At 31.7% G+C, this 25,389-nt stretch overlaps 1 protein-coding gene across 1 annotated transcript; it reads left to right on the top strand.

Moving 5' to 3' along the window:
- The first annotated feature begins 15,992 nt into the window (after positions 1–15,992).
- Positions 15,993–22,355, top strand: LOC7454967 (serine/threonine-protein kinase ATG1c). The gene is made up of 13 exons (XM_006381163.3): positions 15,993–16,379; positions 16,555–16,672; positions 16,778–16,836; positions 17,105–17,169; positions 17,792–17,885; positions 17,963–18,043; positions 18,208–18,316; positions 18,940–19,012; positions 19,098–19,471; positions 19,573–19,934; positions 20,456–20,738; positions 21,098–21,168; positions 21,875–22,355. The coding sequence occupies exons 1-13, from the start codon at positions 16,134–16,136 to the stop codon at positions 22,112–22,114; spliced, it is 2,175 nt and encodes a 724-aa protein (XP_006381225.1). The 5' UTR covers positions 15,993–16,133; the 3' UTR covers positions 22,115–22,355.
- Positions 22,356–25,389: the final 3,034 nt, after the last annotated feature.

Genomic DNA, 25,389 nt, shown 5'->3' with positions numbered 1-25,389 from the left:
CTCTACGTATTTACAAAGGGGGGTGGTGAAAGTTACAAAAGTAGCCTCATTGTATTATCTGAGATTTTGAGATCTATGATTGGCGGCAAGAATGAGGACGACATGCACAGTACACTTTCTTTTTCGGATAAAAGCCTGCGCTAAGATCAAGCATGGCACGGGAAGATATTTTCTCGCAAAGGACGAGTAACATTCCAAAATCCAAACCCCAAACCGATGGTTAAATTCTTACCTTATCCTATTTTACTGAAAGATCGTTTTACCCCGGGGAATTGCTTCGTTTATTGAAGCATTATTTTACAGAAAAATAAAAAAATAAAAAACGTATAATCAGACCGTGTATCAGATTCATCTGCTAGCTTCGGACACTGTCCATTGTGGTGAGAGGTTTTTTTAGGATGTATTCAGTAATAGTTTTCCATTTTTTTGTAGTCTTTTTCAATAAAAGAAAATTGAAAAAAGAGTTTATTTATTGAAAACGAAGAAGAGTCTTTTTCACCAAATAAAATACATCAAGATTATTACTAGTCATCTTAATATTTTGTATTTGTGATAATCTGATCATGGAATATTAATTTTACTTTGTTTTAATTAAAAATTATTGTGAAAAAGCATATTGTTAGCTAAAGCATATTTATATTAAAGGTATAATAAAATAAATTTATTAGAAAATATATAAATATTTTTTTTTAATTTATGATATTAACTAAATATAAAAATAAAAATAAAAAATCATATTTTATTTCTCTAAATAATGCTTCCGTGTAGAAGAAAAATTTATACCATTCATATTTTTTTCACTTGAAACACTCTGAAAAACTTTTGTTAGAAAACTATAGAGAAACTGTGTTTTCTAAACTCAATATAAAAAAAAAAAACTAGAAATTAATTTTTCAGTTTTTTTAATAAAAGAATATTACATTTGAATATGAAATTTACTTTTTCTTTTTCTAACTTTGATTTTTTTTAAAAAAAATCTGGGTGTTATTTTATTTTTGAATTGCCCCTGGTTTCTCATGGGAGAACAATCTCAAGTGAAATAATTGTCCGCTCAAAACAAATTATATAATCCATTTCCAAAAACGGTCTCGTTTACTGACAAGATTACTGAAAAACCGTGAATTAGATATTAATTACTAGTAGATCCATCACGAATTCAACATTCCAGAAATGTTACTATTTAATTAATTGAAAAAATGTATCGATTAATTGCTCTTCCACCAAAATCACATCTAAACAAGAGTTCTATTTCTTCGAATCCAGATATCTATAATTTCATTACCCGTACATTTACCTGTCAGTTACCTTACGTAACTTAAATAAGATGAATTTTATAGTGCTTTTACTTTAAAACTAGATCGGTGGCTCATGCAAGACCAAAAAGACAATTGTGTTTTTAAATAAATAAGAGAATTGTGAGTTTTCGCTAAATCTTAGTTATTTTTATAATATGGTAAAGAAAAATAGGCAACAATAACAATAAATAAATAAATAAATATTGGTTTGGGCAAAACTAGGTTAACATGTGAGACTCATAACTAGACATGTAAGATCGGAATAACCCTGTAAAGCGATAGAAAGGACTTGACAAAAAAGATTTAAGCCAGTCTGGTTTGACCCTTCAGACCCGTGACCCAAGAGATTAACAAAGTCTTGTTCAATAAAATATTGAGAGATAAAATTAAAAAATAAAATTTCAATAAAAATGATTAAAAACAAAACAAATAGCAATTAAAAGAATAAGAATAAAATTTAACGTTAAATCAAATGAATTAAAATATTAAAAAATGCAGTTAAGAAAATAATTCAATTAGGAGAATAATATAAAATGTAGAAACATGCAATATAAAAAGATTATCTAATCTAGAAAATACAAATAAAATCACAGTAAAATGAAAGGTGAAAAATCAAAATGAAATTTAAATGGAAAGAAAATCCCAATTATATAGATAATTTAAATTAAAACAAATAGAAAAAATAACATAAATCTAATTAAAAAGAAAAATAAATCTAATGGTCGCTTTGAAAATGTGCAAGAAAAGACTGTAGAGCCAAGATGAAGAGATAAAATGAAGGAGAAAAACAAACAGCCACCAACTTAAACCCCAATATATTCTTGCCACGTGCGCCTCCCAAGAACGTAGGTGTTATCACAATGATTGAAATGTCATCATGGAAGCTAGAGTTTGGTTATTGGATGGTGTTGTTAGAAGAGTACAGACGCATCCGTGTTAGTTTCATGTGCAACTTACTTTTTCCAAATTGAATAATATTTTATTTATACAAAATACTAAACCGATCCAATCCTTATCAAACTTGATAATTTAAAAAAAAATCCCTTGAAATAAGGCAAAAACAATTCCAATTCAAGAGCATCGTGGTGGTTTTAGCGTGCAACTAAAATAAATAAGTCAAAAATACCCTAGCATATCAGTGCATTTTTGCCTGAAATAGGGTAACAATAAATAAATAAATAACCTATCATGCCCCCACTTTTAGGAGCATTTGTGTTGTGTTTATAAGAGCAAATTCACCATTAAACTATTATAATTTACAGTGCCACTGAGTCCATGTGTACAGTAGTAAAACAACTGTATAAGCAGGAGCCATTTTATTTTCTTTTAATTTAATAGGAGGTACCCTACCTTTGCTTTCATCAGCATCACTAATATGAACAAAGTTGTAATTTTAATTTAAAAAATTATTATTATTAAAAAGAGGAAATACCCTCCTTTGCTTTCAGAATAAAGTAGGTTTTATTCAAACATTATTTTTATACCAAAACGTAGTTAAAAACATAGCAATGCCAAAAGATTACTATATATGTGTTTTAAAAATCAAAATTTGAGGACACTACAAGAAATAATTTTTTATGGAAAGTTTTGTGAAAAATTCATGAAATTACGTTCGACGATTTGGATAACCAATGATTTCGGGGGTGGAAATATTTTGGCAGTGGCTAAACATTTAATAAGAATTCAATAATCAAAATTTTTGTCAATAAACTCACTAAATTTATGTTTAATTACTGTTTCATGATAAAAAAAAATTATATTTCAAGTTACAAGAACAAATATAAAAATATAAAATAAATATTTTCTTAAAAAGTTTTTGGAGACCTTGTTCATAAAATAATTTACAGTAACAATAAGTTACTAAAATTCAGTATAAAAAATTTTCTTAATTTTCCTAATCCAATTACTAAAGTTTTCTTAATTGCTCTCTAAAATTAAAATTTAACATAACATAAGTCCAATAAATAATTTAAATGATGTATAAAAAAACATTTCAACAACAAGAATATTCTTTCACCATGTTACCTATACAAATATTATACTTATTTAAGTGGGTCCATCAAGTCCTTTAAATTCAGTTTTATAGAAAAACATTTGATATTTTCTAACAAAAATTATTCAAATATATAGAGAGATGAGAAGTGCACAGGGTTATTTGATGAATTTTCAAATCAATCTGCGCATGCAATTATTTATTAAAAAATATTATTAAGATTAATAATTTGTGAATAAATTGTAGCTTCCATGTGTGTGTTTTTTTTTTTTTTCCTGAGTGACCTCATGCCCTTCCGGACCTTCCTTTTATAGTATCGTCTCATGAGGAGGACTAGCCCCTTGCCGCTGGACGCAACCCTTCCCGATCAGTTTCTACGTGTTTAGAGCTATAAAAAATTACATGAATCAACAAATGTCAAACTGTAAGGATTTGATGCATGTATTAATAAATAATCAAGTCAATCTCTAGCCCTTAAGTGGATAAATTTATTAATGAGTCTCCCTAACAAGGTAACAAAAGAATAAGAAAGTGGGTGACGTGGTAATGGCAGGTTCTCACGTGCCTATGATTCGGCAGTTGTAACTTTAGCACATGTCTCGGTCAAACATGTTCCTTTTGTCGTTTGTTTCAACGGTCGCTGTTTTTCCTTCTGAAGAGTGTGGACGTCAATTACGGCGTGTCGTCTAACACGTCTTCTTTCTTCCCACTTGCCCTTCTGCCGGCGTTGGACGGCGCTTCTCTCTCTATCTTGCGTGGACGCAACACGCTGCTATAAATTCCATTTAATAAGAGCTAAGAGTCCAGAAAGATTTTTTCTTGTTCAGAAAATAAATAATATAAAGACGAGGACGTGACATCTGAATTCTGACATGGATGTGCTTTCCCGTGGGACAGTGACGGCACAGAGCTACAAAAAGTTATCGAAGTGCGATTTTCAGTGTTGTTTTTTTTTTCAGGTGTTTTTTTAAATATATTAAAATAATATTTTTTTATTTTTAAAAAATAATTTTAATTAATTTTTTATTTTAAATTTTAACGCGATTCCAAATTTCAGCCTCTAGATCTACCATTATTTCAGTTTCACCTTTTTTTTTATTTATACTTTTCTAATATTACTGGTATAGTCCCATTTACCCCTGTTAGTTAAATAGCCACCAACAATAGCAAACTTAGGGGGATGTGCTAAATAAAAAGGTAAAAATTAAAAAATATTATTTTAGTTTTTTCATACTTGTTTTATGTGCTTTAAAGAAATACGGAACAAGATACTAAAATGTTTTTTTTATATAAATATTATCTCTATATATTTCTTAAAAAAATCAAAACCAACAAAATATAGCTAATAAAAAATAAACTAATTGAATGTAGCCATGTAAAAAAAATCAAACTTAAAAAATAAAATACTTAAAAATAAAAATAAAATAAAATCTCTATATAAAACTTTTTGCTATTCCCTTGTGTAAAAGCGCAATAAATCAAAATAATTTGTTCTGTCATTTTTTTTTAAAAAAAAAAACTTTTCAGCCGAAAGAAGGTGTGAATAAAATGTCTTTCTTCGTATATCCTTTCCACCAGTGGAAGCAGCTGACGTGATTTTAATTCTTTCTTTCAAACATTTTGCGACTGCCGGTTCCCAATAGTTCAAAAATCCCGGTAAAGACAGCCTCTCCACCATCACACGCTAATTAATTATAATGAATGATTCGGTGTACGGCTTATTTTTTGAAAAAACAAGAACTCTCTGATCGGTTCAAGATCTAAAGCCGTGGATGATTATTTGTCACAGTCACTTCTTTTTTTTTTTTTTAATCCGGGATGTTCTGACCAGCTTACGCGCATCACAACTAATTCCTGGATTCACTAAACACTCTGCAAGCCCAGTAAACAGACAGGTAAGACACCGCGGAGATGACAGGCATGTACGCTGAGACTCGAACCCAGATGACAGAGACAAGAAAACCTTACCTTTACCGCTGAGTTAGAAGCCTCGGTACTTCTCACAGTCACTTTACACATGGGTGTGCTGTGGGCGTACTTGAGAATGGTATATTAATTGTTTTTAATTAATTTTAATTAATTTTTGTTTGGACTGCAGTCCTAAACAGAGATGTTCGTTGTAGATCATGTTTCTTTTGGCATTTTTTTAATAAGTTAATCAATATTCTTGAAAAATTGTTATGAAAGTAAGGCTCATCCGTGCCTGAAAATTGGATAAGAATGATGTGAGATTTCCTTTTCGAGCTATGCACCTTTTAATTATGAAGTAAATTTCGATTTGTTGGGAAATTGCAAGCTCGCACGCCCATATGAACTTTCGACTGGCCGGTGCATGCAAAACTTTAATTTATAGCTAAAGAGATTTCTTAACAAGCAATGTAAATGTAATGACCAGGCTTTGATGCATGCCACAAATGATTATCAAAACAAAGAAGCACTAATAACAGTGAATTTATTGCAATTATTGTTTACAATGTGTTAAATAGAGGAAACTATAAAGCTTCCATTGAAATTACTGTGCATGCAGAGACCATCCACTATAAATTATAAAAATAAATATTTTTGAAATTTTGATAGTGTAACTCAACTGATTAGGCTCTGGATTTATTCTTTAAAAGTTACTAGTTCGAGTCTCATAAACCTCAGGGTCATTAGAGATTTATATAATCGTTAACTTCAGGGTCTGTAGGATTAGTTAAGGTGCACAATCCAAACATTTATATTTATAAAATAAATAAATAAATACTCTGGAAGTATGATTTTCTTGGTAGCTATGCATTTTAACAGGTTTTTCTTTGCATAAATATCACTTTTCAAAGTATTTTTTTATCTTTTCATTTTTATATCTAGAAACGCTTATAGCAAACCTTTTTATATGTGCCTTCAATACATTATTCCTTCTATCGGGTTTTTCTTTGCATCCTAGTAAATTCTTTTTTAGGTATTTTTTATGCTTTTTACTCCATGATCATCTTCTGATCCAGGCATCAGTTGTGGCACAACTTAAAATATTACTTGCGGCTTTGTGCGAGCACCATGACTAGTAATTCCTCTATTTATTAAAAAAAACAATGATGAATGCCGATAGCAGGGTGGAGATGTGCACACTTTGTCATAACATGCCCAAATTATGTGGGCAGTATGTCTCTCCGTATGAAATTGAGAGCCAGATCAAAATCATTATATGTTCATAGCACAAAGTAAAGAATACAAATCATAATGATTACATACATGAAAATATTCCAACCAAGTTTATAATGTATACCCAAAATAATGCATGAGTTGTAGCATATATCATGCTAGTATGGGTGCTTATGTTGCTCCGCGGGCAAGATCTAAAGTCGGTTTGATCATAAAAAAGTACAAGTCGATGATGTTAAATTTTGAGTTATTGATAAAAAAAAATTCAAATACACATGAAAAGCTTGATCAGCGTGTTCAATACTTTTAATAGAAAATTATATCCCTCAAAAATTGACTAAAGAAAATTATTAACGACAAATAAAAACTTGAACATCACACCAATCAATTGATGCAGATAAATAAACATGATCTCATGACATAACATTCAATTCAATATATTTATATAATTATCTGTCAAAAACTTTTTACAGACAAAATATAAAAATTAAATTAAAAACAAAATAACTCGTTAGCATAGTTCCTTTGCTTTTCATAAATTCCAAATTCAGTCGTGTTGGAGTTGGTTCGGCGTGTACTATTTGACCAAGGAGCCCAATCGCGACTCGATCGCCCTCATTCAAAACTCAATCTACCTATGTAAAAATTTAAGGACATTGTCATTTCAACCATATTTATTAAACCTGGATCGGCCCGACGGGTTGGTCCGAGACCCGGTCGACCTAATGGCTAAATTAGTCCGGGTAATGTGAAAGACTGGTAAGGGTAAAAAATCGGTCAAATTTGATCTACCCGGCAAAACCCGGTAAAAACCCGTTTTTTTTTTCAAATTTGTTTTTTCTCCTAACTAAAGACCCCTCTTTTTTTATATTTTTAGTTGGTTATTAATCCTTTTCAAAGTTCATTTTATAAATACTAGAAGAATGTTTTATCTTTTCAACGTGAGATTTGAAACCATTTAGTATATATACTTTATGTTCATAAAAAAAAGTTATTTTTTCAATGTGAGATTTTAAACCCTTTAGTATATATATTATACGTTCACAAGAAAAAAATTATATTTTTTCAATGTAGGATAAAAAAACCTTTTGAAATAATATTTTAAACTTCATTGTTTACAATATGTATAACATATATTCACATGGATTGTTTTTTAATTTTTTCATATTAAATATTAAAACTTTAAATATATTTTTTTAAAAAATTTCGGGTTTATTTGGGTTAATCCATGTCAACTCATGTAACTCAACCACTTGGCCGGGTCAACCCCCAGATGGGTTTGAAAACTATGGTTTCAACCCTTGCCTAACCCAATGAGTTGGCTCAGTGTATGCCATTTGACAAAGGGGCCTACTATATCACGACCCGGTTGCCCAATTCAAAACCTGATATGCTCTAAAAAAATTTAAAGACATCGTCATTCCAACCCTAACCTTTTTCGACTAGGCTCAAACATGAAACAACAAATATCAAAGGAAAAAATCACAAAAAAAGAGAGGAAGAGTTAAGGTAGCGAAATGAAAAGCCAACGCCATATTGAATCGACATCACCAATCCAGTTTAACTCGCTAAATTCATGAGAAGGGTCATGACATTACCACAATGAGTTACACAGTTTAGCCATCCTTATCTTTCATTTTCCTTTATTTACTTTCTCTTTGGATAGGTCTTCATTGGACTATGAATAATTGAAGTTTGGGACCAAACTAAAGAGCCATAAAAGAACCAGGGATTGCAATAAAAAAATCAAAGAGTTATTAAAGAATAACGACAAAATGGAAATAAAAAAATCTTTCATTCCTCTTCCCTTCCTTTCTCTTCAATTAAGTCTTCATTGTGCTCGAATGGAATGAAGTTTGGGATCAAACTAAAGAGTTATAAAAGAAGTATGATCAAATTTAAAAATGTAATAGTTAACAAAGAATGAAGCGCCAAATTAAAAATATATATATAAAGATGAGCCAGATTAAACATGCACCAATGTGTGAGGCAACTATCGTGTTTGAACAGCATGTGAGACTTTCTCCAAGACCCCATAATGCCCTTCTTTGATGTAACCATGATTGTGTCGTCAGCCCTCCTATCCTACAATGACACGTGTTGTGAAGACGTGACGTGGCTCCGATACATCTTTTTCTTTTCCTCTATTTCACTTGATTTTCGTGCAAGAACTGGAAAATGAAAAAAGCAATTATAGGCTTATAACAGGGGTAAACAAAAAAACTGAAAAATCGATTAAATCGAGAAAATAAAAAAAAATAACCGAAAAAACCAAACCGTGAAAAAAACCGATTAAAATTTTGAAAAAACCGACCGGTTCGGTTTTATAAGTCTGAAACCGAAAAAAACAAACCGAACCCAAATCAGAAAAAAACCGAGCAAAACTGAAAAAACCGAGCAAAATCAGTTGGAACCGGTTTTTGTTCTAATAAAACCGAACCGAACCGAAACTGGTCGGTTTGAACCGGTTTCGGTTTTTTTTTAAAAAAATTCAGTTTGATTATTTTTTTTAAATAAAAATCAAATCAAACCGAAAATAATCACTCCTTCCTTATAGCCCTCCACAATAGTTTACAAGGGGAGTTACAGTGCATCCTCAACTAAAATTAGTTAATTTTTATATTTATAATAATATATATGCTTTCACGTGGTCAGCATTATGTACATTCACACACAATTTTTTTAATATTTTATTTAGAGTAAAATTTATTTCTCATGGTAAAATTGAGTAAAATTAATCTATAGTTTTAATTATAACATTATAAATTAAACTTAATATCACTAGTGTGGTCCGATTTTGTAGTCACGTTACAGTTTAGTGGTTCTGGTTCAAAATTTGTAATGGCGACATATATCTAATTAATCATGCAGTTTTTCTTGCGGCGCCATTAATAAACTATCATTATAAAATATGAATAGCATAATTATGAGATCCAATCTAAGAATCAATCCAGTTCAAGATTTAAATAGCAGATTAAATATTGACCGAGTCCATCTAGCATTTAATTTTAAAAAATACTTTAAATAATATTAATTCAATAAAAAATATTTTTTTTAATTTATTGGTTTAGGCTAGAATCCAATCCAATAAGCCAATGGTTTATTTCACATAATAGTGGTGAATAAAAAAGGAAGCATTCACATTAATTTCTATTTATTTGCTAAAATTAGTTTCTTTTTAGAAAGCAAGTTTTATAAAAAGTGAATTATTGAAAAATAATTTTTTTATATATATTCATCCGTATTATAAAAAATAAGTTGAAAAATAATTTTTAATATTTGACCATGCCTTAGAAAATAAGCTGAAACAAACTTATTAGTATTTTTTTCTAATTTATTAAAGAACACGGATTAAATCTGATAGATAAAAAAGTTGAAATAAAATAAAATTTAAAAAATCTAATTTAAAAAATTATTTCAAATAAAACAAATAATTATTAAAAAGAACGAGGATTAAATCTAACAGGTAAAAAAATTAAAAGATGATAAAATTTAAAAATATAATTTTATAAATTATTTCAAATAAAAAAATAATAATCATATTATCGAGGACTAAATCTTATAGATAAAAAAATTAATTAAAAAATAAGATAAGAAAATTTTTAATAAGAGAAATAAAATTAATATAAAAACAAATTATAATGAATGAAATTAAAAATAAATAATGGATAAAATTTTTAAAAACCAACTTTCATAAAACAATCAGCCACGTCGATTTCCATTAGATTTTTCCCTTCACAGAACTGTGGTTCATGAGATCACTGGCATATATATCCACGTAATTGGTGGGTCCAATGGCTAATCCAACCATGGCAGACCGTGGTACCTGGTGGACCCATGAATTTCTGAGTTGTTTTTTTTTTTTAACACAGTAAAAAAAAGAAAAGTTGTATGCCCAATCGCCATCGTGACGCAACTTTCTTTCCATGAAAATTCATTAAGCAGAGGTACCAAAATCTTTTGCGTTCCCCTTGGGATGATAATTGAAGCCGTGAGTGAAGGTGGTAATTGCCGAATGACAAGTGGGTGGAGTCCAGGTGGGAGTGGGTGTTTGGTTTCTTACGGCGGTTGTTTTATAAGTATGTTTTTTTTTAGTTTTTAAAATTTGTTTTTGATATAACATTTTAAAACAAACGATAACATATAAAAATTAATTTAAATAAAAAAAATAAAAATTTTAATTTTTTTAAAGCATGAAAAACCTGGAAGTAGTTTATTTACCTTCTTCTTTAAGTTATGTTTTGGAACGTGACTGACTGTATTTTGATAAATGAATATTAATAATAATTTTTTTAAAATAAAAAGTATTATTATTTAGTATTGTTGCACATTTAAATATTGGATTCACGAATATACCTTCATAATCGAAAAAAATAAATTACAATATGGGCACCGTTATTCGTCAGTTGAAGATTACTTTGAGTTGTTTGTCTTGCTTTATGCATATATCGTTTGTGATTCCATTTTATATTTGGAGATCCTCCATCTCATGCATTTGTCACAAGCAGACAGCTGGCTCCACGCAGACGAGTGATGGTTTGCTTAATCGATTTGTTCAGAGCTGTTGAGGACTGTCGTGTAGTGATGGTACGTAGAAAGGCAGGCACATGGAGAGTGATGGAATCTAGCTAGAAATCTCTCTCTTACACTCAACAATTTCAATCGATCTTATCACCGCCACGTACACACGTGAGAGCAAAAACCAGAGGGAAAAGAGAGAACAAGGCGGTGGCACCGCCCCGCCACTTCAAGGATTGCTAATTTTTCTTTTTCCAAGGATACAATGATTGAGCTCTCTCTCCCTCTCGATTAATTTTAAGATCTTTCACGAAGTATTTTTTCATTTATTTAAATATTAAAATCTTAAATGATAATACAGGGAGGGAGGGTGTGTAATTAACAACGTGTTTGACAGTGTGGTAGTGGTACTTTTCAAATAGCTTTTCGTGCCGAAATATATGCCAATGATGTTTTTTTATTTTTTAAAAATTATTTTTAACATTAGCACATTAAAACGATCCAAAAAATACAAACCACACTCAATTTTAGCAAAAAAAAAAAATTAAAATTTAGTCAAACGTAGGTTTAACCGCAGAGCCGGCTTTAATTATCAACCAAGATATCTCTTCTTCTTCTTCTTTTTTCTCTTGGATTATTAATTACAGTATCTTATCCGTTGTGATTGTTCTCCACTAATCTTACTTAAAATCCTTGTTACATGATTTAGTTGGATGACAACGAGCATGGACGAGGAGGGATCATCCCAGCACATGGCGTGGAAAGCAAGAGCTTTTCTTTCTTTCTTGATAAAAAGCAAGAACGATTGTGTTTTAAGGATCCTTTCGTTGCTTTCCCATGGATCCAACACGTCATCATGCTTCAAGGCGAAGGTAATACCAGTGACTAGAAAAGAAGACAGTAAAAAAGTAATGTTGACGCCTCCCTCCCTCCCTCCCTCTCTCTCTCTCTCTCTGTGACAGATCCTTTTTCTACAGAAGCACTATTCCTGTAAGGGTGTTCTGATGCACAAGGAAAACAATGTCAATATTATATTATGCATTTCTTGATCTCATGATTGTTTTCATTGAGAAACAAGAATACGGTGTTTAAACTGAATAAAATAAATTAAAATACATGTTAATTTACAAATAAAAAATATTGTTGATGCTAATTATATAATAAAACAAAAGGGCAATCTTCTTATTCCACACAAATACTTAACCCTGATCGTTCTTTTTATTTTATACTTTTTTTTTTGTTTTATCTCATAGGTTAATTTTGGTTGTTAAAAACAAATAATTTTTATTTTAATAAATATATCATGTGAATACAGTTTATTTATATAGAATATATAGATTGCAATGATCTATTTAAATATTACGGACTTGAAAGACAGATAAAAAAAAATCACATAACCCGGGAGCAGGGCGGAAGAACTATCTAGTATTAGACAAACACTGTTAATTAAAATGAAATTGTACAGTTTATGTATTTACGAGTTTTCTTGTAGTAAAAGTTTTCATTTGATGGTAGTACTGCTCGGTTTTGTTGTTGGATTCTGTCCGGCCAAGATTCTCTATTTACTATCTATTATATTTCTCTATTTTTATGTATTTTTCAAATTCAAATGTGAATAATTGCTGTAAAACTAATGATTTAAATATGAAAAAGAGGATAGAGATGAAAATTATGATATGTTTTGAGAGATTATGGAAAAAAAATTTAATTAAATTTATTTCATGGACACGTCTCATTAATCAATATTTAAATGCAGATTCACAATTCTACTGAATCTTTAAATTATATATATTTTTATATTGTAAAAATATTTAAGAAAATTAATTTTTATTTATTTATTTATTTATTTAAAATTAATTTATTTATGTTTTTAAATTATTAGTGTTAAAAATAATTTTTTCATAAAAAATATTATTTTAATATATTTTTAAATAAAAATTATTTTAAAAAATAACTGTTATTTTAATACCAACCAACCAACCAACCGTTGCATACGTGCGATGGTAGACCAGGAGACTACTTTATGCAATGATCAATCACTAATCATAAAGAATTAACAGAAAATGATGATGCAGGGAGAGAGAATATTGATGAACATGTCGCCTTGATTAGTGGGCAAGAAAATGGGTTTTACTGTCTCTACCTTGTCCTCTTCCTTCGTGCGGTGGGAGTGTGAGTCTCTCTTCTGTCTATCGAAGAATTCCGGAGATTCTCTCGGGGAAACTTTGACCATCTGTTCCCTTAGCTCTTTGCTCTGCTGCTGCAACTTTGACCAGATAACATTTAAAAAAAAATAATAATAATTTTTTTCAAAAATATCTCTTCACCGAGGCTCTAATGCGGAAACAACTATTTTAGATATGCATGAAGAATGAATCTCCACTGTTTATTTTCTTGCTTGGATCTATGCTTCTTGTCTCGTGATACGTTTATAATCTCCAAGGAGACAAATTGACAGGTATAAATTGAATTTTGTTTTTATTCACTGAATGTGCCTGGAGTCATTTATAATATATTTTTTTAATGTACTTTCAGACTGGTCAAGACCCAGGACAGTTGGAGAAGGCACGGGGATCGGTATTTACTTTAAAGGCTGCACGGAGCCTTTATCTGCTGTGTATGGATTCAGAAAACGATTAATCTACCCATCCACCACTCTTTTTAATTTTCTTGTCGAGTCCCTTTACTTTCTTTCTTGATTTGATTTAGTCCCTATAATGTTATACATGATTGACCCGTGTCTCTTTCTACTAGAAATATTAAAAAATAATTTTAAGATAAAAAAGAAATTCAATATTCTTAAAATCAACTCCCAATATAAACTCCCATTCATCACAAAACACATATTAATGACTAATCTTGTATGCTAATTATAATAGGAGTTCCTATGCATAAAAGATTTGTTTTTTGTTTATCACATGCTAACAGTACGTGTGTGATTTCTTAATTAATCCGTTGATTAAAAGGATGGTTAAGATTATAAAAGGATATATACTATTAAAAAGGAAGTGGCGATGTGGAGTGCGGGCTGTGTACATTGATGGATTGGATTTCTCTTACTCCTAAAAGGGTTGGTCCAGGGTTCGCGAACTGGAGCCATCATATGGTTGGGCCAGCATTGTGCGTTCGTTAGGAACAGAGGACAATCGAATATGAAGTATCCATGCTTCCTGGAACTAGAGTGCGAAAACTCTAGCTTTTGGAAACGCGGTTGTATTACAGTTTTTTTTTAAAATATATTTTTTTATATTTTTTGAATTGTTTTAATGCGCTGATTTTAAAAATAAAAAAACATCATTTTAATGCATTTCAGCACAAAAAACACTTTAAAAAGCAATCACAACAACACTCCAAAATAGGCTTTTAGCTAAAGGTGTTTGGAAATATAATAATAATTATTTTTATTTGAAATTATATTAAAATAATATTTTTTAAAATTATTTTTGATATCATCACATCAAAACGAATTAAAAAGATAAAAAATAATTTAAAATAAAAAAATAGAAACAATTTTTTTAAAAAATATATTTAGAACGCTAAGACAAACCATCTCTGAAACAAATAAAAACCTTTGTTGCTTTTCCATGTTGCTCATTGAGATCATTGAAACAACTAAAATAAAATAACTGGAGTTGATTAATATGTTATCTTAATTGTTTAATAATATATTTGTTCTGTAGCTCTTCTTGGAGTGGTTTCATGAATTTTTCCCTTAAATATTATATTTTTTATTTCATTATTAGAGGAGAGTAGGGATCAAGGAACTGGGACTCAATAAAATATAAATTTAAATGGTTTCTTAGCTGGCATTATTTAACAATTATTTATTTAATAATTGAAACACGTCTTGGAACGAGGGAGGGAACCAAGTTTCATATTTATTTTTCATGTATTTCATTATATCCTGTTTTTCTATTCTAATTATTTTTTATATAATATAATAAATGATTGAAACTTAAACTTAGCAATAGGCTCGTGTTGTTTGGAATTGTATTCAAAATAATATTTTATGAAAATTTGATTTATTTATATTTTTAGATAGTTTTCAGTTCTGATATTAAAATTAATTTTTAAACAATAATAAAATATTATTTTAATATATTTTTAAATAAAAAATATTTTAAAAAATAATTATGATCGCACATAAATACCCTTTAAATAATGAAACCTAAAGGATTGTCCTGGTGAAGGTTTAAACATTATGGTTTCTCATAAATACCCTTTAAATAATGAAACCTAAAGGATTGACCTGGTGAAGGTTTAAACATTATGGAGAAATTTGTCCTTAAGATAGTTTCCATTGATGTTTAAATTGATCTAATAATACTATTACTTGTAGTTTTAAAACTTGGCCCGACTTGGTGGGTTGACCCGGAACCTGTCCCGACTTGACGGGTCTACCTGGGGCTAGAATTGAGTCTGGTTGAAGAAAAAATAAAGAAAGGAAAAATCCAGTGTGACCCGGCAAGACCCGGTCAAAAATCTGGTTGCAACCCGTTGACTTTTTTTTTTTTTACTAAAACGATGTCGTTTTGATTTTTTAAAAAAATTGACCCGGGCGACCCGGTCAAAATAATGAATCCGGACCTTGGACCGGACCGGATCTGAAAACTATGCTGTTACTGTTGAACCGAAAAAATTAAAGGAGCCGAATTTGAAATTAGCCTAAACTGAAACGACCGAGTTTAAATTTCATACTTAAGGTTCATTATTATCAACACCAACTGAGCCCACTCAACCCAGCTCGGTTATTCACGGCCCTATCACTTACTTTCGGCGCCGAAAATTCTTCGTTTGACACCAAAAGGATAAAAAAGTTTATAGTCAAATTTTCAAAAATGAAAATAGTAACAAAAACCTTTCATTAAAGCATCCGTTTCTCTCTCGTAGTTTATTTTGGTCACGTAAAGATTAAATTTATTTATTTTTGATATTATATTGATTTAAAAATATAAAATTAATTTTCTTTTTTAAATCTGTTGTAAAGTAACGCCAAACATGACCCTCTAACTCGACGGATCCTTTCAAATCATTAAACATGCTTTCATTATTATTATTATTATTATTATTATTATTTACTAAAATAAAACACTCTCCAGCAAGCAAGCGAAGCTTGAACTTGATTTCCTGGAGCCAAAATCAGGTTTGGATCCTAGCTATAGGGTTCTTAAAAAAAAGAAGGAATTATGGCTCAGGCTTCAGGGAGGAGCGGCAGGGTTGTTGGAGACTACTTGGTGGGTAGACAAATAGGGTCGGGCTCTTTCTCGGTGGTTTGGCACGCTAGACATCGAGTCCATGGAACCGAAGTAGCGATAAAAGAGATCGTTACGAATCGACTTAATAAGAAATTACAAGAAAGTCTCATGTCTGAAATTTTTATTTTGAAGAGGATCAATCATCCTAATATCATTCGCTTGCACGATATTATTAAGGTTCGCCTTTGCCTTTTTTTTGCTTTTGTTTTAATCTTATTTTAGCCTTTGTAGTTACTTTAAATTGAAATTTCTCTGCTTCGAGTTTTGAGGTTTGATTATGCTGCTAAAAGAGTGTCATTCTTTTTTAGTGTGAATTATTGAGGTGCTGTTAATATTAAATATAATTAATTAGGTTCCGGGGAGAATACTTATAGTATTGGAGTATTGCGAGGGTGGTGATCTGTCTATGTATATCCAACGCCATGGGAAAGTTCCAGAAGCAATTGCTAAGCACTTCATGCAACAATTAGGTATCAAGTATATTTTATGCTCTCTCTCTCTCTCTCTCTCTCTCTCTCTCTAACTTCATTGCATTTGCGGTGGCTTGCCAAGTCTGATAGTATTGTGTTTAACAGCTGCTGGTTTGCAAATTCTCCGGGACAATAATTTGATTCATCGGGATCTTAAGCCGCAGGTTTGGTTAATTCTTTGTTTTGTTTTGCTATAATAATGTTAGGCAAAATCAGAACTTTTATGCAAGGCAGTAGTACAGTTTAGCCGAGTGTGTGTTCATGAGGTTGTAGCTCTATGGCAATAAATAAACTGGGAGATTTGTAAGAGAAGTATACTGGCACATACATGTAGGAGTAGTGGCTTACTGATGTTAGAAGGTCTTGTTTCAAGTCTCCTAATCTTGTCCTTTAAAATAGATTTTATATGTGATGCCCCAATTTTTGTGACAGAATCTCCTTCTCTCCACGAGTGACAATAATGCGGTTCTGAAAATTGCAGACTTTGGATTTGCCAGGTACCTAATGATCATAATCTTCCTTCCATTTCCGTTCATTACTGTTAACTTGGTCCAAATGAACCTTTAATGTGATTGTTTTCTATAAAGAGAATTGGTTTATTGTCCTCTGCTGCATCCCTCCCTTCCCCTGTGTGTCTTGCAAACTCAGACCTAGCTAATTAAAACCACTCGTGTTAACTTCCGTCTAAACAAGAACTTCGACACGACACACACACATGTACACATGCATCAGGTTCAGTTCAGCTAGGGTAGTGGTCAATGTAGGAAATTCATGTAGATAGCATAACCTGAGTTTGTCATTAGAAAATATTAGCTTGAACTGATTGTAATGGATGCCAAGTTGTAGAGGTGTTTAACAAACAAACTTGTGATAATACACTTTATTTATCTTGACTTTATTTATGGAATGTTGAAGATATTAATGATTAAAGCTGGCTATTTTCTTAAAAAAAAAATGTTAAATTGTATTTTCTCTGAATTTTCAGTTCTATCTTGATCTCTATTAACGATCAATTTTTTTTCCCTTTTAAGAAAAACTGCCCAATATCCTTTTTTTTCCCCCAGCAATTTACATCAACATCTATTCCGAATTTCAAAGATTGTAGTTCTATGTTGTCAGATCTCTACAACCTCGAGGCCTTGCAGAAACCTTGTGTGGCTCACCCCTCTACATGGCTCCAGAGATAATGCAACTTCAGAAGTATGATGCAAAGGTGACATTCACTGTTATGAGAAGTCTTGATGATATGTTTATGAAGTATCTCCTGTTAACTTTGATCTCAATACACAGGCAGATCTCTGGAGTGTTGGTGCCATTTTATTTCAGCTTGTGACAGGAAAAACCCCATACACTGGAAACAATCAAATACAGGTCTGATTAGCTTTGTTTACGTGCAAAACCAAATGATTTTTTAGATTGATAGGTATTGAGAACTTCTAGATTCCATGGCTTTGATAATAAACCTTAGTTAAATTAGTGATTTCCATGTGGTTATTGTTACCTTACATATATATTTTGTATCTTGTGGTGCACAGTTGCTCCAGAACATTGTGAAATCAGCTGAATTGCAATTTCCTTTCGATAATAAGGATTTGAGTGCTGGCTGCAAAGATTTATGCCGGAAATTGCTGTGTTGCAATCCAGGTATAGCATGCTGTTGCTTGAAATTTGAATTCATATTGTTATAAAGTGAATCATCATGAAGTTGGGAAGAAAAAGAGTCCAAGTATACACAGACATTGGCACACGTGATCATAGATATATTGTGTATGAATGCCAATTTTGCATTTTCCAATCATGCCAAGTACTATCAAATTTCTTATAATTGCATGATTGATTGTTTGATGCATGTCTTCATCTGCATACAGTTGAAAGGCTTATGGACGTTTAATAGATGGGCCTATCATTTTTTTTTTTTTGAAACTTTGGGTTAGCATATATGGTTCGATTTGAATTATTTGTTAGAATATTTTCATCAGTCCAATTAATGAACAACTGCATGCAAAATCCAAATTTACAGTTATAATTCTCTTCTTTGGTCTTGACTACATTGAATGGTTTCATATAGAACTACTATAGTATTGCCCTTGAATCAGATTGGTAACACAAATTTGTTCTCCCCCTCACCCATAAAAAATGCAAACGCACACAAGCAACCATGTTAGAAAACAATTGATGCATTAGCCATTGGCACCCCATTAACTGTGTTGCAAATATTTGTTTAACATCTTATCCCTTCATAAAAATTCTCTCTTCATATTATACAGTGGAACGGCTAACCTTTGAGGAGTTCTTTAATCACCCATTTCTTTCTCAAAGGAAAAAAGACGAATTACTGAGGTACAATGAGAAAATGTTTTCTTCTGCATGATCTTAATATGTGTTTCGTCCATATTCTTAAATGATATATGGTATGCACTGACAGGTCTTCAAGGTCAGTAGATGGCTTTCCTTTCTCTGGAAGCAATCCTGCAAGGAATGCTGATGACAATTCTCAGGAGGATTGCCTGCCTTTCCTTCTGGATGATGATTCTAGTTGTCCTGAGGGTAGCCCTTCTGTTTCCAAGAGGATGTCCCCAATGAAGTCTACATATGGATTTTCTCTTGATTCAAGAATTGGAGGGAGGGATGCAACATCTAATGTTTTTAATAACGTGGATCTTACTTCCAGATATAGTAGTGCCAGACAGAACTTAGAAAATGCTAGTTTTAGGCCTGGCATCAATAAAGCATCAGATGAAAATCTAAATGAACCTCCAAAATCCATAGACCAGAGATCAGTGAACATCCGATCAAGAGGTACCATGAACTCCATAGTGTAATGTATTTAGAAGTCCTAAATTATATCATATCAAGGGATGTCTGTCTTTAACTTGCTTTCTTTCACAATTGTACTACAGTTGTGGATTCACTGGATTTGATAGATCAAGATTATGTTCTTGTTTCTGGACCCCCTTTGAATGTGTCATCTTCCACAGCAAGTACTTACAAACCAGGCAATGCACCATACAAGTCAGAGGGTCCCTCTCAAGCATTTACCTACACAAACACTAGGCTAAGTATCCCGGTGCCCATAATTGACACTGCCAACAATAATCCTTGCCGCTTTGGAAGCTTGGAAATTCCGGCCTCTGCTCCTGGGACTTCTGAAGGATCTTTGGATATGGGAGATGCTTTGGAGCAGCCATCAACTCACTGCATGACTAGGATTAAGTCATTGCAGCATTGTGCATCTGCCATAATGGAACTAGTGGTGGAAAAGGTTAAGTCACTACTCTCTGTTGAACTAGTTTTTCTACTGTTCACTTTAAAACTCCCTGGGGATATTTGAAAACCATTCTTTCTGTTTAACCTGAGAAATGAACTGTAAATGGTTTATTTGATAGGCTGCCTCTGTTGGATAAGGCAATAGAGTTGTATATGCATGGTTCATTAGCTCATGCAGACAGTAGAATTGTATATGCAGAATACTTCTACTACTCATTTTATTATTCTTTTGAAACTTTACGTGTGGGCTATTTTAGAAAGTTAATGGCATAGTTGATGGGTTTTTGATGGAAAAGGATGCTACACTTTTTTCTATTTCAGCCTTAACATTAGTTAGTATGCTGGTTGAAATGTAAGACTACTTCAGTTGTTGACACACAGTGCTGTGTGGTGTTTCACAGTTTTGACTTGTCATGCAATAAATTGATATGATGTTTTTTTCTTCTACAAGTTTCATTAATCTAACTTAATACTTCTGGTGTTCTTAAATTAAAATATTGCCACTGTCCTTTTTAGATTAAGGCAGGTAGGCAACTAGAAGCATTTTCGATCCAACTTGTTATTCTTGCGATTTGGAAGCAAGTACTGCACATCTGCCATACTCAGGCTGCCTCAGCTATCGAAGGAAGTCCAAGCCAAGAGAGCTCAAGACTGAGGAGAAGCAGCAGCAAGAAGCATGGGAACCCTGATACAGAAGATTGTCCTGATGTTGGGCCAGAGAATATGTCCACTCAGATTGAGGCGGAATTTTTACAGGAAGTTGAGCGGGCAGAGGAACTTGCCAAGGCTATCGAAACTGGTATGGGTTTAATATTTTGTCCGTACACTGCAAATTTAGACAAGTTTCCTGTCTAGTGTCTTCCTTGTACCTTTGTTTCTTGGCATGAGTATATGGGATCCCTAAGTTAAGTGAATGGCACCTGATTGTCCTAGCCTGGTTCCTGTATATTAGTTGCAAAGGGTGAAGAAGTATCAAATACTTATGTAACATACAACGAGTTTACATGAATTTACTGTTGAGTCAATAAATGGCACTTGTAACTGTGCTTGTCTTGAAATGGTACCTTATCGGTACCAAATGACAGCACTTCAGATTTCTTTCTCATGATCCAAAAAACCGACAGGAACAGAGTTCTCAATTACTCATAATGATTTCAGGAAGTACGGAGATGCCTGATGCAATGGAGATGATATTTCAATCTGCCCTTTCTCTGGGAAGACATGGAGGGGTGAGTGTTTTTATTCTAATTTGATTGCATTTGGACAATGATTTGTTCCTTCCAGGTTTAAATCTTTTTCCTTTTTTGGGCTATGGGCACAGAATCTCAAAGTGAAATGTCAAAAATGTCTTCCACAAATGCATTAACGTGTTAATTTATATAAAATTAAAGGATTTTGGACATTTCATTATAGGAAAAAAAAAAGAAGGTTGTGCCAATGGCATCACACTTCCTTTCCAGTTTTTTCTTCACACTTTCTAGTTGTCACTAATTGACAAACACTCTAATATTGATGTGAAGAAAATATAGGTCTGTGTAGAGAAATTCTGGAGTACATGTCTGTACTTTAGATAGGCTTGAAAAACTGCAACGTGGAATTTCTTGAATTGTGGATACTAGTTCAGAAAGAATAGAGCCTTTCATAACCATGCTATGTGTCTTGTGAGTGGGGAAATTGAGTGTGCAGTGAATGGAGAGAAGAGTTACAAGATGGTAGACTCTGTATAGCATTTAGCACTAACAAATGTTCTTTGGATTCGAGTCTCAACTTGTGTGCATTTGAGGTTGTCTGATATTACCTTTCATGTTTAAACTCATTTTCCCCACTCAAAGAAGCATCTGTGTAACTGTCAAAATAAAGCTATTGACATAGAATGTTACTTTCATGTAACTGGAAAATGCTAAAGAAGTATTGTTTGTTCATGTTATGGCGCAGGTTGACGAGCTCATGGGGAATATGGAAAATGCAGCTTTGCTATATTCAAGAGCAGGATGTTTGTTAGTTTTCCTTCTAGTGGAAGCACCATCTCTTATTCTCAATCCTCCATTTTCTCTCACGAACTCGGATCGGTATAGGCTCCGCAGTTACATAGATATCCTTAATAACAGGCAAGACCATTCACGATCCCAAAGGATGGCACTTCTCAAATGCGAGGATCAACGATGGTCACCATAGGGCAAGTTTTGTGCACTGTTTCATGGTTTCGTACCTGTTTTAACATGTAAAATTATTTGTTTGTACAGTTATTCTTTGAGTGACTGGGATTGGGGTATTGTCAGAGGTCAACCTGTGTATAATGGCGGGTATGGGAGTTTGCTGATATTGTAACTTTCTTATGTCTCATATTTAAAGAATGATTAGCCAACCCAAGAAAAAAAGAAAATGGAAGCAAGAAAGGAACGAAATTTTATTTCAATCTTTTGTGTTAATCCTTTGCTCATGTACTTATAAACTATGTGCCCGACATGTCATTCTTATAAACTATATGTGATTTGGTGAGATTTTCTTTTTAACGGGTTTGTGATTTGCAGGATTTGTGAGAAGGTGGGTGGATCTATGATATTTTGGATAGTGTTGGGTGAGATTCTTGATCTATGATGTGATTTTTATTTTCTTTTAGTTCAGCTTCGCATCTCAAGCGCTGCATTTCTGTATTTCTATCTACAAATGCAAAAGCTAATCAATCTTCCATTTTGATCAATGAAAAATATATTTTGCATCTTTCTTGTTTATGTGCGCAGGTTGTATACTACATTTTAAGTTTAAACTTTTGCTTACATACCGTTTGAGTTGCAATCTTCTGTTTAGCATCCCCATGAAATACCCGCTTGGGCAGGGTAGCAGGCTTTGTCTGTTTAGGACATATTTTGAAATGCCTTCATGGAATTATGCTAGTACGGATATATTCTCATATCAATTAGATCCAGGAAAAAGGTTTCAATAGCTGAGATAACATTTGCCCATGTATGATATCATTTTCTTAACTCGGCCCCATTGGAATTTATTGTTCAGTGTTTAGATTAAACGTGGCAAATCTGTGTGATGAATGGTTTTAATTTTAAAGATGAATGAATTTGGATGTTTTTCTCGTAATGGTCATTTGAGACTCTTCAAGTTTTAGTGTTTGATTGTCCAATACTTATGGTGATTTCACCTCTCTATTACACAAACTAACATTTATCCCAGGAAGAAATGATAATGATAGCAAGTAAAATAATTGCATGCCAACTCCGCCTTCAATTTGTTTCTCCTTCACTATTGATATTTAAATGGTATTTATTATTTTCCCAGCAATATCAACCAAGTTTTTTGAAAGCATTTGTTACTTTTATATGATGTTAGCTACCATCAGCAAGTTGGAAATCTCATCATTAAAGTTTGTAAAGGATAATGCACTCGTAACTTACATTCTCTTACTTGTGTATATGACGTAGTTCTAACTCCAACATTAAACAAGTTCATTAGAAGTTTTATTGGGTCTAATAACAAGATTTAGAGCAAAGACATTCAAAAATTCAATTAATGAATTTCTTCAAGATACATGAGCTAAGATTGACTTCAAGAGAATATCAAAGAATAAAGAACAAGTTTTGATTAATTTGATTTATGTTGAAGAAAGTTTTATAGGGAAGGAGCTTTCAGACATTACATAAAAATTGAAATAAAAAGATTTAAATCTCTCAATTTTTACCTTTTACTACTTTTTTGGCCATAAATATAGCTATAGAATGAACTTTGATGCGGTTCTAGTTGCATTGGAGGTGGTGAATCGGGTTGAAAGTCAAAGTCGCCAAAAACTGGCGGAATTCTCCCAAAAGTAAACATCAATACTTTTTCATTGATATATGGTAGACCTTTTAATTTATCAAGACAAGAGAGAACCATTTGTTTGAAATTGAGCTTTAATTTTACTAGTAAAATATGAAATTCAACTCTAGGCTTGTTTTAATTAGTTAGGCTATTATTTATTTATTTTTTAGTTTATTATAGGGCCCGCATAATTTAAGAGTTATCTAAGTTATGTTTTATTTTATTATTTTAGTTATTTTGAGTTTTTAATATGTTATGACCTATTTATCAAGTTTGGGTCTATTAAGTCAAATTAAGGGTAACTTTCTACTATATAAACCAATTGTTAACATTATTTTTGGGATTGATGAATTTTTATCTAAGATCACAACATATTGTGTCTTTTTCTCTTGTATGGTTGAGTAATTCTCATACCAAGTTCTTGATTGAACTTACAAACTTTTTAAAGGATTGATATGCTTATTTGTGATTTATACTTCTCATTCACGTCTTGTTATAGATGTAGGGTGAGGTTGATAAAATACATATAACTTTAGTTTTTTAAGGTAAAGTTCTTGTTGGGTCAAGTTGCAAACTTTTTTTAAAACCTCAAATTAACAATCTAAGGGATAATTCCGCTTCAATAACCTTTGGGTTGCTATTTTTTGTTTTGTATCCATGTGAAATGTTGAGCTATTATATGATATTCATTGCAAAATCATGTACTCGTAAATGATAGTAGAATGGAAAAGTTTGGGGTGGGATGAAGAACTTTGTTTGCTTAGGATGTAACGGATTTTGAAATTTCTTCATGGAAGTATGCTAATATTACCAAAGAAGAATTTAATAGATATACTCTCATATAAAAAAGATTGAGGAAAAATTGTTTCAGAAAGTTTAGATTTATCTTCAATGCTAGATCAAACAGTTTCAGAAAGTTTCTCTCTCCTCTGTTCATTACTTATTGTATTTTTTGATCATTCAATTTTTACTTGATTATCATTCCACTCACTAAACCTTTTTTGTCGTGTTTTTTTTTATTTTCTTTTCAATTTTTGAGTTTTAAAAATTAATCAATATGAAAACAATAAAAAAAGGTTAAAAATTACAAAATTACTGGAAATTAGCCGAATTGAGTTGATAATGCATTTGTTTTAGAATTTTTTGTTTTTTTTCTTTGAAAGTATTTTTGAAAACGGAGGTAAAAACGTGTCAAGGTGGAATTAAAAAGTTTAACTATTTAATATCTAAATTGGAAAAAATATATAAAACGTGGGTGAAACTGCAATGTATGTCGTAATATTGGGGCTAACATACAATTATTAAAAATTAAGTCGAACCTAATTTATAATTTTAGAGGCGTGATTTCAGATTTTCTAAAATTCAAATCTACACGCTTAGCACGTTATCCCACCAATGGGTAAATCCAATCACCTCACACTCTAGAAATTTTGGTGCTCAGCAAGTCAGCATGAATAAATTATCACTTGGCCCCTCAAGTGAAAAGTAAGTTACATATCACTCATTTATGTTTGAAAATATAAAATCATCCCCTGACTCTCGTTGGCTGTCATTTATTTTATTTTATTTAATTAAAACATCTGCTAATTCTTCAAACATAAAGGACTAATTCGTAATTACGTTGGAAAAATAAGGACTAA

The sequence above is a fragment of the Populus trichocarpa genome, chromosome 6 (genome assembly GCF_000002775.5).
Source record: "Populus trichocarpa isolate Nisqually-1 chromosome 6, P.trichocarpa_v4.1, whole genome shotgun sequence".
Taxonomy (NCBI): domain Eukaryota; kingdom Viridiplantae; phylum Streptophyta; class Magnoliopsida; order Malpighiales; family Salicaceae; genus Populus; species Populus trichocarpa.
Note: the sequence above shows the minus strand (reverse complement) of the source record. Positions and strands in the feature narration are given on the sequence as shown.

Excerpts from the sequence above, each read along its gene's own strand:
- LOC7454967 (XM_006381163.3), top strand. The coding sequence starts at position 16,134 with ATGGCTCAGGCTTCAGGGAGGAGCGGCAGGGTTGTTGGAGACTACTTG. Across the intron at positions 16,380-16,554 it reads GCTTGCACGATATTATTAAG|GTTCCGGGGAGAATACTTAT; the intron begins GTTCGCCTTTGC and ends ATAATTAATTAG. Across the intron at positions 19,935-20,455 it reads TGGAACTAGTGGTGGAAAAG|ATTAAGGCAGGTAGGCAACT; the intron begins GTTAAGTCACTA and ends TGTCCTTTTTAG.